The sequence below is a fragment of the Pseudovirgaria hyperparasitica genome (genome assembly GCF_010093815.1).
Source record: "Pseudovirgaria hyperparasitica strain CBS 121739 unplaced genomic scaffold EJ05scaffold_4, whole genome shotgun sequence".
Classification (NCBI taxonomy): domain Eukaryota; kingdom Fungi; phylum Ascomycota; class Dothideomycetes; order Acrospermales; family Acrospermaceae; genus Pseudovirgaria; species Pseudovirgaria hyperparasitica.
In genome coordinates, this window is record NW_022985552.1 from 344831 (window position 1) to 359153 (window position 14323).

Genomic DNA, 14323 nt, shown 5'->3' on the forward strand with positions numbered 1-14323 from the left:
TAGTTTGAGTCTTTACAGACTAGTGTCCTGTATCTAGCTATGTATATCTATCTATGACTCTCCTGCCAGTGGCGCAAACTAGAAAGTCATCCCAAACGAGGAATGGTATATAGCTTTAACAATCAATACCACTATCAACACCACTGTCACTTTTTACTGCCATACCGTCTATGCGGATGAGGGTGTCCTTACCGCGAGGTGAAACGTAGAAGAAAGGTTATTAAGATCACGTTGGACAACCTCGACAATCGATTGTTAACTAGTATAGTTAGCCTTACTATCCCGTTCTGTCGTTATTATGTAGGGTTAGATGTGCATTATTCATGGGATCATTGGTAATAGCAGACCGCGTCGTAATCGAGCACAATGCATGGTTTAGTCACTTTAATGCCTGTTATAATGAGTGCCTGATCATTGTCCACTGTGTCCATTGTGTCCATTGTCTGTTGTTAGGATGCGTTGGTCATTGGCAGAATGCATTGTTCATGTCTGTCCGTTCATCGGTATGCATTGTTCATGTCTGTCCGTTTGTCGATATGCATTGTTCATGTACATCGTCCATGCCGATTGTCCATTGTCAATTCTCGATTGTCCGCTAACCATTCCCGATTTTACATTCTCCATTCTCCATATGGGTTATGCATCGTCCATCGTCCATATGCATATGCACATCGCAGTTCCCTCTCCAATCCCGCGCTCTCTCGCTTTACTATCGCTGATCGCTGATGCAAACAAAGTTCCCCCAACGCCAAAGATGGATGAATGGCTGAATGAATGCAAAGAACGTGTAAAAAGAAGAATAAGAAGAGGAGCAAGAAGAAGAAAAAGTCCAGATGCACCGACCGCACGTGCGCGCAAAAATAGAATCAAGCGTTTTCGCTAGGAGGAAGGCGCTCACGACACAAAACGGCAAAGCTATGCATGCATGCACACCAGACCAGGACCCCATTGACGACCATATATACCAAACGCGCAACGCCGACGCCGACGCCGCCGCCCCAAGCATCACCTCTTAGCCACAGCGGCGGTCAGATCCCGCTCATAAAACACGATATACGCCTGTTCGTTTTGCAGCCTCTCGTTGGCCCTCAGGTCCTCTGGCATAAAGTCCGTGACGCGCTCGTCGTTGAACTGGCGCCATACACCCTTAACACTGTCTTTAACACACGCAATGTAATGCCCGCTACTGATTGTCTGTCCAATATGCCGGATGACTGCATACGCATTGTATATATACGGCCCGTTCATGCTGACGTCAGCCTTTAGCTTCGCAAGTTGGTTTGCGCCGTCTTGCTGCTGTGCGATAACAGCTTCCTCGGCAGGCGTCGGGGGTGGAAGCATGTATGGCGAAAGGTCGAGACCGGTGAGGGGAAACTCGATTGGTGTGCGAACTTTTCGCGCTCGCTCGTCGTGACTGGCGCTGAAGCGCTTGAAGTGCAGGATGAGGTATTGCGGCGCGCGAGATAGCGTGATCTGTTTACTGGCCTCGCGCTCAGTCTTACACTGCGGGCATTTCCACACTTCGTCACCGCTGAGGCGCTCTTCCTTGCAATAGGAGCGCAGGCAGTCACGGATGTCGGAGGGGTGATCCCGTGGTATCTCGACGGAGAGCGAGTAGAAGGCTTCGAACGTAGTCGAGGTGTGGGCGCAAGTCGCGCAGCGAAGACGCGAGGCATGCTGGCCGGCGAAGAAGTCCGAAATGATGGATTTGTCGCGCATTGAGTAGCGCATCCACTCGACTTGTGCGGCATAAAGTTTGGGGAGACGTTCGCGGTAGGCCTCATCGCGCTCTGTGAGAGCTTTGAGTGGGGGATGGGACCATTGCCGATTCATATCTTCATGGAGGATATCGAGGAGGAATTCGAGGAATTCTTTGGCGTCTTGCTGCTGGTCACGGGACCATTCGGCATTGAAGCGGCCGCAAAGTTTCTGCAAGCGTGCGTTAGATTCTAAGCATGAAAGAAAGGGGGCTACAGAACTGACCCGTAAGCTAGTCGGGCGAAGGGCGCGGACGTCGCCCTGCCAGAGATTCTTTATCAATGTAGCGTAATGTTCCGACATGAGTCCTTTGGACCCCTTCCAGTTGTCTCGCTCAATCAACCTTTGGTATCGATTGTCAAGGAAAACACCTGTCAAAGGCATAGTTGCGTTCAGACATTGAACCGTCGAATTCATGTAGCATGTAACACCAAAATTGACGAGTCCAGTCTTAGGGAGACGATAACGAGGGTTACGACTGGGCGGTATATACGCTGCAAGGTGAGCTGTGCGGCTCGATCCTGTCTGTTGAGATGATTCCCGTTCATGTACACCACTGTAACTGACTCGAGGTACAGACGGAGCTGGCCTGGATGGTACCGGAGGAATACTAGGTTGTATGTATGCAGACTCAGAAGCCTGGCGCCGCGGCGGATACACCATTGATTGTTGGTCAAGCGCTGCCGGCTCTGGAAAGCGTCTGAGGAAGTCTGCGGTGGAACGATATATCTGAGGGTCAGAATCACCTTCATAGTCGGCTTCCTCTTCGGGGATATTCCTGTTTTCCAGTTCCGCTCTTTCAATTCTGGCCTTTTCAAGCCACTTTTGCTCCTCTTCGGGATCTAGGGTGGTAAAGTCTCTATGGCGCTTCTTCTGCAAATTCATCGAGATATTCCGCTTTGCAGGCATGCGGCGGATTGGTCGATTGGATTTTTGTTGTTGAGACACGACTGCGGTCGTTCGTGAAGTTGCCAACGCGTTGGTACCTATCAAGTCTGCCCATGCATCGAGTCCTCCTCTTAGCATAATGGGTGGTCGACTCAGAGGTCGATCAAAGTTGAATTCGGTCAGCGATTCATACAAGTTCTTCAGCACCTCCTCTTCTTCATTCCGCACTGGTCGATCAAGAAAACTCGTGTCTCTCGTGGCCTGATCATAGAAGACTACCAAGTCGAATTCGTTCCTTTGTTCGAACCAGTACAGTTCATTTTCAGGGGAGAGGACCAGAGAATCCTGCAATTGCTCGGCGGACATGTTGGGTTTCAAGGTAGTCGGTTCTATGCACATGACTTGTTGCGCAAAGATGTGGCCATCGTCAAAGTCTTCACGATTACGAACATCGATCAGTAGCACATTGTACATGCGATTGTAATCGAAGAGCCTCTCGGCATCAATATGGCTTTCATTTGGTATACCCAGCGACACGCGGCGGGTATGTCCATTTGTTTTTGGTGCTGCTTGGGCTGGAAAGTACGAGTCTGCCGAGCCATTATTGTTGGGGGCTTGAGCAGATGCATTTGACGCCATAGAATTACTACGACCTCCGGTACCTACCATACTTCTGGCGGTACTCCTGGGCGGGTCTATGCTGGCTGGAGTTGCCATGTTTCTCGCGGGACTGTATGTTGGACTGGGCGCCTTTGGCATTGAAGCCGTAAAATTCGTGATAAGGGGTATCTTTGGGGGGTGAGGAGGCGCGGAGGGAGCGGTTGGTAGGTCTCGGGGCCCCATAGGCCGGGGCAATACATCGCCTGAAATTTGATATTCAGTTGGCGAAGGCATCTTCACTGATAGATCCCATGAAGTGTTTGTCGAGATAGTGCCAGTTGCGGGCATGTTGGCTGCTGATTCCGCTTTTGGGGTTGCTCTTAATCTAGCAAAGCGCTCCGCTAGAGCATCAGCATTTGCAGCCCCGTTTGTGAGTGCCCGACCATGGAGACTTTGAGGTTTCGGGTTCACTGGTGGCCGCGGCTTGAATGCTACATAAGAATCGCCCGGAGTAGAGCGACCTGCAGCCGAGCCTGGTCGAATGTCGAGTGAGGTTTGCGAAGAGGAGCCTTGCGCTTCATAGCCATTCGATGATGGAGGCATAGAGTACCGGTTGGAAGGGTTTGATTGAATGTTGGAAGCAGTATGTGGCATTGTGGGCGGGCCGGCATCTCCTGGCCGGGTGCCATTTCGTATGTTATCATTGACGATTATCTCTCTAATCTTGGCATATCGCTCCTGGTCGGAACCTATTTTCTGATGATACACATCAGTCCAGTCCACTTCATTCGTAGACAGTGACAGACCTTTGTGAGTTCCCTGTACAGTCTGTGAAACCTTCCCCTATCGGCTTGGAGTGTCGGGTATTCCTTGTGTCGTGGTACGAGGTTCAGGATGATTTCAGAAGCGACCAAGAACTCTGTGTATGCGAAGTCCGGTCGGCGATACGTTTCGAAGATATCAGCCTGCTTTGCAGAGTCGTGTGCTACGGTCAGAAGGTGGCCAAGCTGCTTCAAGTCAGGTCGAGTGGTCCGACGATAGGACTGTGACTGTACAGGTAAATGCTGCTGCGCTTGCTCAGCCAGAGTCTTATTTGCTTTCGCTTTGAGATCTGCCAAATGTTCCATTATACGGGGAGGCTTTCCAGCTCCATTTGCTTGCGGGCCGCCATAGCTACTGGGCTGTCCAGGTAGCCCATAGCCATTCATTGCAGACGCCGGAGGCGGAGGGGCAGCAGTACTCATGTCAAGCCGCTTACGAGACTGCGGAAGGCAGCATGCTTCGTCCGATTACCAGCGTAGCCAGACTATATCTTCTTCTCTATACGCAAAGAATCGGTGGATATGAGACGATCGAGGATCGAGGCACGGGTGCTGGTGCTGGTGCGATGCTGTGACTTGAACTTGCGCGTAGTTCTAGCGCAGATATTGTATAATTCAGAGCTCGTGATGCGGTGTGAGAGAGGTATGGAGGAAGAGAGAGAAGGACAGGTAGAGGAGTAACAAGAGTCGACGGCGAAGTTAAGAAGGTGGTGAGCGGTAAATGGGGAATACGTATGCTGGCAGAGGATTACGGTGTGTGTTCATGAGACTCTCCCACCACAGTCAGTCCCACTTTGATCTGAATTGACAAGGGTGGTTGTTCAACCTACAGTGTGCCAAGACTCGAATGACGACGCCAGCATCCACCAGCCGCGGGCAGGCAGAGATTCAGCCCAGAACCCGCCTAGTAAACCCCCCCGGTCTTTGCCGCATCCCATCGCCCTGGTTGGTTCTAGTTACCGCCTAATCCAGCTCCTAAGAACAGCTTCACTGTCTTGATACCCAACAATACACACACACATACGTACATACGTACATACTCACCTGGTCGCATTTCGAGCCTCTTCTTTACTATTGTTCCTGCTATCTGCTTTGTCTGCTCAGTGCGGTGTACCTACCTCATACCTCTTTCCACCATAGCTCGAACAGCGACGACCATGGCAGGGTGGTTCTCATCGGGCACTTCAGCTCTGGACGAGCAGATCGAACGTGCGACCTCTTCAAGCTTGTACGGACTATATGAGTGCTGTCTTCGCCCGGCTGCCGTGTTGCTGACATCTCTACAGAGAAGACATTGCCCTGAACCTCGAAATATCCGATGTTATCCGCTCGAAAACAGTGCAGCCTAAAGAAGCCATGCGGGCTTTAAAGAAGCGCATAGGCAACAAGAATCCGAACGTTCAGTTGGCGGCCTTGAACGTACGCGTCCCATATCCCATCCCACGGTCTTATGTGTGTTGGACTGACCAGTACATAGCTCACAGATACATGCTTCAAGAACGGCGGAACCCATTTCATGAATGAAGTTGCGTCACGGGAGTTCATCGACAACTTCACATCCTTACTGGAGGGCTACGGAGAAAGTGCCCCGAATCACGCCGTCAAATCAAAGATATTAGAACTCATACAATCGTGGGCTGTTGCTGCCGAGGGAAGGAACAGTCTCTCATATATCGGAGAGGTCTACAGGACACTCCAAAGGAGCTACAGCTTTCCGCAAAGAGAGGCTATCGCCAGTAGCATGTTTGACAGCAGTGCACCTCCGGAATGGGCGGATTCGGATGTATGCATGCGATGTAGGACACCGTTTACGTTTACGAATAGGAAACACCACTGCCGGAATTGCGGGAACGTCTTTTGTGGCTCATGTTCCGGGAAGACACTACCTTTACCGCACCTCGGCATACTAGAGGCTGTCAGGGTCGACGATGGATGCTATCTCAAGCTCACCGACAAGTCAAAGCCGTCCTCAGTCGCTCGGGGCTTCGAGGCTGTAAAGCCGGCCCGAACCCTCTACCAAGGTTCGATGGAGCCCAGGAGTGCGCGGGTGGAGGACTCGTTTGATGCAGATCTCAAGAAGGCACTAGAGATGAGTCTGGAAGAGGCGAAAGGTAGCGCTCCGGGATCAGGTTATGTTCCACAGGCACAACCGAAATCACAGCCCAAGCCAAAGTCCGCCGTACCTAAGCCGGTGGCAAAGGACGAAGAGGAGGACGATGACCTCAAAGCGGCTATCGCGGCATCTCTGGCGGACATGGAGGAGCAGAAGAAGCAGCATGCGGCAACTTTCAAGCAGCAGACGTTATCTTCGAATGGCGTTGCAGCACCTGTAGCTCCGAAGAACGATTACGAGCTGACGCCTGTGGAGGCTGAGAACATCAACTTATTCTCCACGCTTGTCGATCGACTACAACATCAGCCCCCGGGAACTATCCTTCGGGAGCCACAGATACAAGAGCTATATGAAAGTATCGGCAAGCTACGTCCTAAGCTCGCAAGAACATACGGAGAGTCGATGAGCAAATACGGTCAGTGGAGTGGGATTGATGAGACCAAGCAGATACTAACCGGTAGTAGATACACTCCTTGATATACATGCCAAGCTCTCTACTGTAGTACGATATTACGATCGGATGCTCGAAGAACGACTCTCGAGTACATACAGCCAGTCTTCCTACGGAATGCCACGGCCGGCTTCGAATATGTATCCACAACTCCAGGCGTCGACAGACCACAGCGGTCCGTCGGCAGCTGAGAATTACTATACGGGAAACGCAGCGCCATCAGACCCGTATGCGCGACCGCAGACAACATACAGCTATGCGCCCGCGCAACAAACGCAGCCGTCGTATGCGCAATACGACCAGCGCGCATCCGCAACTCCAACACAATACAACGCGCCCCACGATCGACTGCAAAGACAGGCTTCGAATGGGCCGTACCCGAGTCTTGCCGGCTATGCTCCTGGACAGTCACAACTTCCGGCGGCGGCGGCGCAGCAGCAGCAGCAACAGAAGCCTCCTAGCACATCCTATGAAGCCTCTCCACACATGCAACGTCGCACATCAACATACTCGAACCACTCGCAACAAGCGGCGTCGTTTAACCCCGCGCAACCACTCCCTTCAGCTCCTGAAGATCCGAACACTTCATATTACTATGGTGACGTCACGCCCACCCAAGCACAAGCCCCTGAGCAGCAGCAGCAGCAGCAGCAGCACCGACCCCAACAGACGGAGCCTCCGCAACAGACATACCCAATCTCGCCGCCCCAGCCCGCACCACCACAGCTCTACCAGCAGCCCCAGCAGCCTCAGCAACCACCATCCTACACACAGCAGACGCAACCGACGCAGCAGCCCCAACAACAGCCTCCACAACAAGCGCCACAAGCCGCAAGCCAGCAGCCCCAATACTGGCAGCAACCGCAGCTGGAACAGCAACATCAGCAACAGCAGCAACCACAACATCAGCCACAACAGCAACATCAACAGCAACATCAACAGCAACATCAACAACAGCCCCAGCAAGCACTCCCTCCAACACAGCAATCAGCTCAACCACCACAACATCATCAACATCTCAATCAACACCACCACCAACAACAACAACAACAACAACAGCAATGGCAACCCCCAACCCCAGCACAACATCAACATCAACAACCACAACAACATCAGCAACAACAACAACCACAACAGACATACGCCGGCTACGCAGCAGACAGCTTCCCGGAGGCGCCGCGACATCAACCGCAGGCGGTCAAGGAGGAGGCCTTGATTGAGCTGTGAGGCGGGTGGTTGGTGTCGGTGGGGAGGATAGATGGATGGGAGGATGGAGACGGGGATGGATGGATGGATGGATGGAGACAGGGATGGATGGATGGATGGATGGAATGGTAGGAGTGGCGTGTAATGAATGGGTTACTTGCAAGGGGGGATGGGAGGTGTTTGGGGGAAGTAGGGTATATATATATATATATGTAGTAGCATTGGGTGGTAGTAGGTATATCACATCACATCACATTAGACGTATTGTTCCATTCCATTCCATCTATCTATCCATCGTCGTCACGAATTTGAGAGCAAGGACCAAAAGGTGCAGAACGACAAGGCCACAAAAGTGATAGTAGTGAGTAACACCAGTGTCAAGGCAAGTCAAGTAGTTGTACATGTCACAGAGTCTGTGTATTCATCCGCTGTCCTATCTGTCCGTCTGTCGCTTACTTGCTTGCTTTGCCTGACTGCTGGTCTGCTTACATACATGCCCGTGTCCATCTGTCTGTCTGTCTGTCTAGTTAACCGTCTTAACTTGGCGCACAAGCAGTCTTCTCCCTTCCTCTTGCACCACGCACACAGCCGGTCGCTGTTCCCCTTTCAATCCCGCTCCTCTGCACAGTCTAGTCTTGTCTCTGGCATCATCATGTACGGCCGGGTCCAGGCACACAATCCGCGGCGCGTGGGGGTGCTCTGTCTTCCCGCTCTTCCTCTGTCTTCCTCTTCCACGTCCACGTCCACGTCCACGTCCACGTCCAGATACCGATCCGCAATTCCCCCCACGTCCTATTGTCCCCTTCCTTCCTGCCTTCCTTCAGCAAAGTTCCCTCCGTTGTAATAATATGTATAGAACGCCGAGATGATGCGGCCCAGTTTCTTTTATAAACGAATGAAGCAAAAAAAGGGGGCCCCAGAAGATGTATATAAACAAACAATGCAATAGAGTGTGGCCCCCTTCCCGTAGATCAGAAGGGCTTCAGCTCCAAGACGCCGGTACCGCCGAAAATGATGTGTGTACAATGAGGGCTGGAACAAAAGTGCCGGCAATGACAGGCATCCCAAAAAAAGTACGTACGTGCAAAGTCTATACGTCGCCTTAGTGATGGTTTGTTTTGTTGCGGCGAATGTGGGACGGCGACGGAAGTCGAAGTTGGTGGTGTCAATTAAGATCATGTATAGCGGCGAAAAACTTCTAGAGGTGGTGTGTATATGCAATGGGTTGTTGTGTAGTAAGTTTGCGCAAAAAATCTTGGTTTCGGCCGCTAAACTAGCCGGTGGAGGAGGAGGAGGAGGAGGAGGAGGGTACAAGATGTCGGTGCTCCCCGCGCGATCAAACGAATTCCGGCCAGTAGTTGTATGGCATGAGGGCAGGCCCCTCCCACTTCTCGCCATATGGATTCGTGCGTGTGCCGGCAAAGAAGCCGTCATGTGCGGCTTCGAGGATGGCTATCCACGAAGACGGCTCAGGATGCTTTAGCCACTGTCGTGCAAAAAAAGTGTCAGTCACATGGGGGGTAACATACATACACTTCATGAAAACTTACCTGATTGTGAATGTGATAGGTCCATGCACCTCGAAAGAAGTTCTCGAGCGTCCTGTTGTTGGGAGGAAACTTGTCTTCCTCGAGCCTGTAATCAGCAACCAAGCCATTCGTCCGAAGCTCGTCCTCCTCGTCGGGCGTGGCGTTGAAGGACTCGGCAGCGTGCTCGCCGCCCGGCTTCTGTTCCTCGGACGAGGCAGAAACCTCTTCATGACTGCGTTGGGCCAGCTTTGGAATCATGGTGGCATTGCTATGGGCGGGCGTGCGGAGTTTGAGCGCCTGGTTCTCCGGCAGAGTCAGGTTGAGGCGCTTCAGAGGCTGGCCGTCGTAGCTCTCCCATTCATCCTTTAGCGCGCCAGTCTTGCCCTTGAATGCAGCACCATAGTCCCTCAGACACGGCACTGTGCAGCGGCCCTCTCTGTCCCAGTTGAACTCGGTCCAGATGGGATCAAAGGCGGCCGTCTCGAGCATGAGAAATTCCTGGTCACGCCCATCTTTCCACGCCATGCGTCCGATGACTCTGGGATGGAAGTTCAGGCCCATGCGGACACCGCCACGGACGAGGTAGGACGACAGCGACGAGTTTGCAGTCAAGGACATGATGGCCGTGTTGTAGTCGCCCGGGTGGGGGTGGGCCGCCCAGCGCTCGGCAAAGGAGTGGTTCGAGGGGAGAACAAGAGGACGCATGTCGCGGAGCATGAGCACGTCCATGTCGTAATAGGAGCCGCCATACTGGTGGAGCACGACAAAGCGCATGGCGTCGGAGACAGCGACGGGCAGGAAAGTCATCTGCTTTTGGGTCAGGACAAGCCATTCCTGGCCGTCGGCGTCACGGACGAGGCCGTCGGCGATGGCGACCTCGCCCTTCGAGTTTGGCTTTCCGGGCGTCTTGTAGTAGCCACGGCCGTCGGTGTTGTCTTCGGTGCTGGGCAGCGGGATGCGTGTCGGGAATTTCCAGGCCATGAGCGTGATGTCGCCGCGTTCGACGAGGGGGAGGAAGCGGGCAAAGAGAGCATCCTTGTTCATCATATCCTCGATGGCGTGGGGATTGCGGTCGGTGTCGAGCCAGATGTAGAGACGGGAGCAGGCAATGTTTTGGGTGTAGAGATAGCTCTTGATAAAGACCTCGACACGCCAGGTGGCCGCTCCGGTCCAGTAAGTGTGATAGGGGGTGATTGGGCCCGGGCAGGCACCGAGCGACTCGTTGGAGGGAGGTTTGTACGAGGGGTATTTTGTGAGGGTGTTGTTGTGGCCGTCTGCGTTTACGTATTCTGCCTTTGTCGGATTCTGTTGGCCGGCGCGAGCCTCTTTTGCGGGCAGGCGGTAGTACTTGGACTCTTGGTTTGCAAAAAACTGCAGACAGTCAAAGACGTTTCGCATCTTTTCGATGCCGGCATAGGAACCTCTGCATTCCTCAACCAGCATCTGGAGATCAGCCTCGGTGTCGACGTGGGGACGCGATCCGAGATAGTCATCCTGCAGCTCGACAGCGCTGACGGGTCGGTTGAAGACGTTGGCGTGCGGGTTGAGGGTGACCTTTGTGGACGAGCTAGCAAACTTGATCTGGACACCCGTCTTTGTCGTCTTGACCAACTCGGCAGGGCCCGTCTTGTCCAGCACGGCGGGAATGCCCAGCTTGCCCTTTGTCCGCACGTTTGGATTCCGCACGACCTCTATGACGCCAAAGATTAGGCTGTAGATGAGAGCGGCAAACAGGAGGTTCCTCAGGAGGGTGCAGAAGGCGCGTAACCGAGTCCGGTCGGGCATGGCGGACTTTTCGAGTCCGGGGAGCAGCGCCCGCGGGAGAAGGAAGAGTCTAGGTTGCCAGCAGTGTTGGATGTGAGGGTGTTGATGTCAGGCTTCTCAGTTGGACTCTTGATCTATTTTTGTCGCAGATCCGAGGCAGGTGTGGTGTGTGTGGAATTGGGGTCGGAAAAAGGATGTCGTGTAGGCTTCAAGGACAAGGGGGCGGAGAGGGTTGGAGGAGGAGGTGTCTGTACAGATAGGCCGGATGAGTCGGGTCGAGTCGAGTCGAGTGGTTTGGCAGGCTCTAGACGGCAATTATTGAAGGGTGAATTGCGAGGAGAGGGCTTTCTCTTGCGACGGCAGAATGGAGGAGGGTGAAGCACACGATCGATTGGGGTTTGGAGGCAGGGATTGCGAGGAGCATAAATAAAAAGAAGATATAGTATAGAAAAAGGAGCTAACAGAAGAGAAGCAAGCAGAGAGAGAGAGAGAGAGAGAGAGAGAGAGATGGCAGGCTAGCAAAGAGAGCGTAGCAGTATAAGAGTGAGTGAGTGAGAGAGCAGGATGAAGGTAGGTGTTTTTGAGGGAAGAAGAAGGAGAGAAGATGGAGGGATTGACGAGTTGTAAGGTAGGTGAGATGGAGATGTGGATGGAGATGAACGGGCAGGACAGGGCAGGACAGGGCAGGGCAGAGAGAGAGGATGGAGGGGGCTAGAAGTGGGATTAGGCGAGTGGTGGTGGGCAACAAGAAAGCGGGCGAGTGGGCGAGTGGACCAGCCCGAACAAGCCAGTGTTGCCGCCTCTTTTGCCCTTTTGCCCTTTTTCTAGGGGGCCGACGACGCTGAAGAGGGTGTGTGGGTTGGACAGTTGGACTAATAGTCAGTTGGCCCCGGTGCGTGCTTCAGTTGCTGCTTCAGTGCTGCAGTTCTGGCCCCCGCGCCGCTAAGCCACACAACGTTAATCCAGGGCTTTTGTTTGAAATTACGCTTCTTCGCTTCTCGCTACCAGCGTCCACTGTGCAATTCAGCCCGTGTGCGGCCAGCAGTCTGTCACTGTCGCTCGCCAGTTAATTACTACTGACACACTCGCTAATTACACTGTACAGTATCAAGCAGTGCTCTAAACAGTGCCAGTCAGTCTGCATGGACGTTGTTGGTGGTTAGTCAATGGCATTGTGATGATTGAGCACAAAGAGCTGTGGACGATCGTCCATCGTCCATCGTCCATCAGCCAAGCCGGCAGGGCGAGTCAGGCAGGAGTCAGGCAGACAGGAGTCAGCATGCATGCGCCAAGTGCCACGTGCAGCTCGGACAATCTGCCTAAACGACTCAGGACTGCTTTCCCTACTACGTTACTACCTAGCCATTACCGTAATCAATGCTGACTCCTCCCCTCGCCCACTACCTAATAATTACCTACTTCACTCATTTCTACCTACTGTCACCACTCACCGCTCACCACTCTCACTGATCATTACCCCAGATCGACATCCTCCACTCCTGCCTGCCACACACTACTCAATTGCCTCTCCGCTCTCTCCTCCACTCACACCCAACACATCACCACCACCACCACCAACCATCCAACACACTGCGCCCCCCTCTTCCATCCTTTAAGCTTCTTCCCATCTTCTGCAACAACAACATGACGTACCTTCTTACCCTGCCCTGCCCACTACTACTACCTACTACCCTGCCTGGCACGTCGGCCCGTCTGCCCGTCTCCCTTGATCCCTCCCCTGCATACATACACACACTGATACACACAATCACCTTCACCACACTCACACATACACTCACACATACACTCACACATACACTCACACATACACTCACACATACACTCACACATACAACACGACACTGCCAGCTTTTATTTCTCAATTCGATCCATAATAGATGCAACTAGTCCTGTCCCGGCGGATGTCCCGGCGGACACGGCGTGCCCATACTGCACACAACCTTCGGCTCGCCCTCGTTCGTCGACAGCCAGTTCGTCGACTTGTCTTCGCGCGCACAGCACCGCTGCGCAAACATCACCGGGCCCTCCTGATCCGGCGTGAAGATCTCGTTGCTACACATGCCGCACTCGACATTAGCAATCTACTAATTAATCACAACAAGAAATCCAACAACACTGTCATGTATCATGCGCATCATCAAGAAAAGTACACTTACAAACTCGCGTGCTCCCAGATGAAACACAGCCGCAGCTCCGGCGAGCCGCCGTTGATGCCCGTCACCCCGTAGCCCTGGCACTTTGGCGACCCTTTGTTCGCCTGCTCCTTGGCGATGCATGCGTGTCCGCACTGCGCCAGGCTCCAGTCTTTCTTGCTGCCGATCGGCTGCCACGCCTTGAGCTCGAGCTCGTTGCCGTTGTGGTTGGGCGTGCCGGCCACGCCGCATTTGCAGGCCTGCGCTTCTTGTTCTTGTTCTTCCTCTTTGGGCTTTTCGATGGGTTTGTCTTTTGGCTTGTCTTGTGGCTTGTCCTTTGGCTTCTCTTTAGGCTTGTCCTTGGGCTTCTCTTTTGGCTTCTCCTTGGGCTTCTCGTCCTTGTCCTCAACCTCCACGTCCACATGCACATCCTTATCCTCATCCACCTGCACATCCACGTGAATCTCCTCGTCCTCATCAACATGCACAACCAAATGCACATCCACATCCTTTCCACCCTTCTTCTTCTTCTTCTCCCCTCCCTCATTCACATTCAGAGAACTGCCCGGTATAACTGTATGAAACCCACTCGCCGGCCCGGTCACCGTCACCACGCCATCACCATCACCTGTTACACCAGCATAGTCGACTGGAGTGGCGGCAGCAAGTAGTGGAAGTAGGATGTTGAGAGTAAGTAGAGTCTTCATGATGAGAATTGATCTTTGTTGGTAGTAAGTTGTAGTAGTAGTAGTTGCACTGGTTTTTATACAAGTTTGATCAAGAGACAGAGACGACCACTTGGCTTCCTATTTATATATTTTTCTACCACAAGTCTTGACAACTTTTTGAAGAAAAAAAATCCTCCTTTATGTGCGCCTGGTACCGCGGACGCTGCCGGACTGTCGCGGATGGCCATGTTCTTGGGACCGGTCCATCTGCTGCTCTGAATCTTCTGAGTATTCTGAGTCTGATGGGTATATTCTACTGTGTGCTGTGCTTGATGTCGCGAGACCGTGGTACTGCTTTTCTTGCTGTCCAGG

General features: G+C 53.0%; 5 protein-coding genes across 5 annotated transcripts; 2 read left to right on the top strand and 3 right to left on the bottom strand.

Moving 5' to 3' along the window:
* The first annotated feature begins 216 nt into the window (after positions 1–216).
* Positions 217–944, top strand: EJ05DRAFT_274973 (uncharacterized protein). The gene has a single exon (XM_033740384.1). It carries the CDS (start codon positions 455–457, stop codon positions 881–883), a length of 429 nt encoding a protein of 142 aa, XP_033602637.1. The 5' UTR covers positions 217–454; the 3' UTR covers positions 884–944.
* Positions 945–1005: 61 nt separating this feature from the next.
* EJ05DRAFT_436188 (cysteine proteinase) lies at positions 1006–4373 on the bottom strand (the record flags this gene model as incomplete). Its single annotated transcript, XM_033741732.1, has 3 exons — positions 1006–1929; positions 1984–4002; positions 4053–4373. 3 exons carry the CDS (start codon positions 4371–4373, stop codon positions 1006–1008), a joined length of 3264 nt encoding a protein of 1087 aa, XP_033602638.1.
* Positions 4374–5027: 654 nt separating this feature from the next.
* EJ05DRAFT_508753 (ubiquitin binding protein) lies at positions 5028–8091 on the top strand. Its single transcript, XM_033748030.1, has 4 exons — positions 5028–5295; positions 5354–5486; positions 5545–6595; positions 6645–8091. Exons 1-4 carry the CDS (start codon positions 5225–5227, stop codon positions 7856–7858), a joined length of 2469 nt encoding a protein of 822 aa, XP_033602639.1. The 5' UTR covers positions 5028–5224; the 3' UTR covers positions 7859–8091.
* Positions 8092–9058: 967 nt separating this feature from the next.
* On the bottom strand, positions 9059–11369 carry EJ05DRAFT_275020 (uncharacterized protein). The gene is made up of 2 exons (XM_033740385.1): positions 9388–11369; positions 9059–9323 (listed from the first exon to the last, which is right to left on the bottom strand). The coding sequence occupies exons 1-2, from the start codon at positions 11149–11151 to the stop codon at positions 9174–9176; spliced, it is 1914 nt and encodes a 637-aa protein (XP_033602640.1). The 5' UTR covers positions 11152–11369; the 3' UTR covers positions 9059–9173.
* A 1665-nt stretch (positions 11370–13034) lies between these two features.
* On the bottom strand, positions 13035–13990 carry EJ05DRAFT_498155 (uncharacterized protein; the record flags this gene model as incomplete). The annotated part of the gene is made up of 2 exons (XM_033746643.1): positions 13035–13203; positions 13308–13990. 2 exons carry the CDS (start codon positions 13988–13990, stop codon positions 13035–13037), a joined length of 852 nt encoding a protein of 283 aa, XP_033602641.1.
* Between the last annotated feature and the right edge of the window lie 333 nt (positions 13991–14323).

Excerpts from the sequence above, each read along its gene's own strand:
- EJ05DRAFT_274973 (XM_033740384.1), top strand. The coding sequence starts at position 455 with ATGCGTTGGTCATTGGCAGAATGCATTGTTCATGTCTGTCCGTTCATC.
- EJ05DRAFT_508753 (XM_033748030.1), top strand. The coding sequence starts at position 5,225 with ATGGCAGGGTGGTTCTCATCGGGCACTTCAGCTCTGGACGAGCAGATC. Across the intron at positions 5,296-5,353 it reads CGTGCGACCTCTTCAAGCTT|AGAAGACATTGCCCTGAACC; the intron begins GTACGGACTATA and ends ACATCTCTACAG. Across the intron at positions 6,596-6,644 it reads AGAGTCGATGAGCAAATACG|ATACACTCCTTGATATACAT; the intron begins GTCAGTGGAGTG and ends AACCGGTAGTAG.
- EJ05DRAFT_275020 (XM_033740385.1), bottom strand. The coding sequence starts at position 11,151 with ATGCCCGACCGGACTCGGTTACGCGCCTTCTGCACCCTCCTGAGGAAC. Across the intron at positions 9,324-9,387 it reads CCTATCACATTCACAATCAG|TGGCTAAAGCATCCTGAGCC; the intron begins GTAAGTTTTCAT and ends TTTGCACGACAG.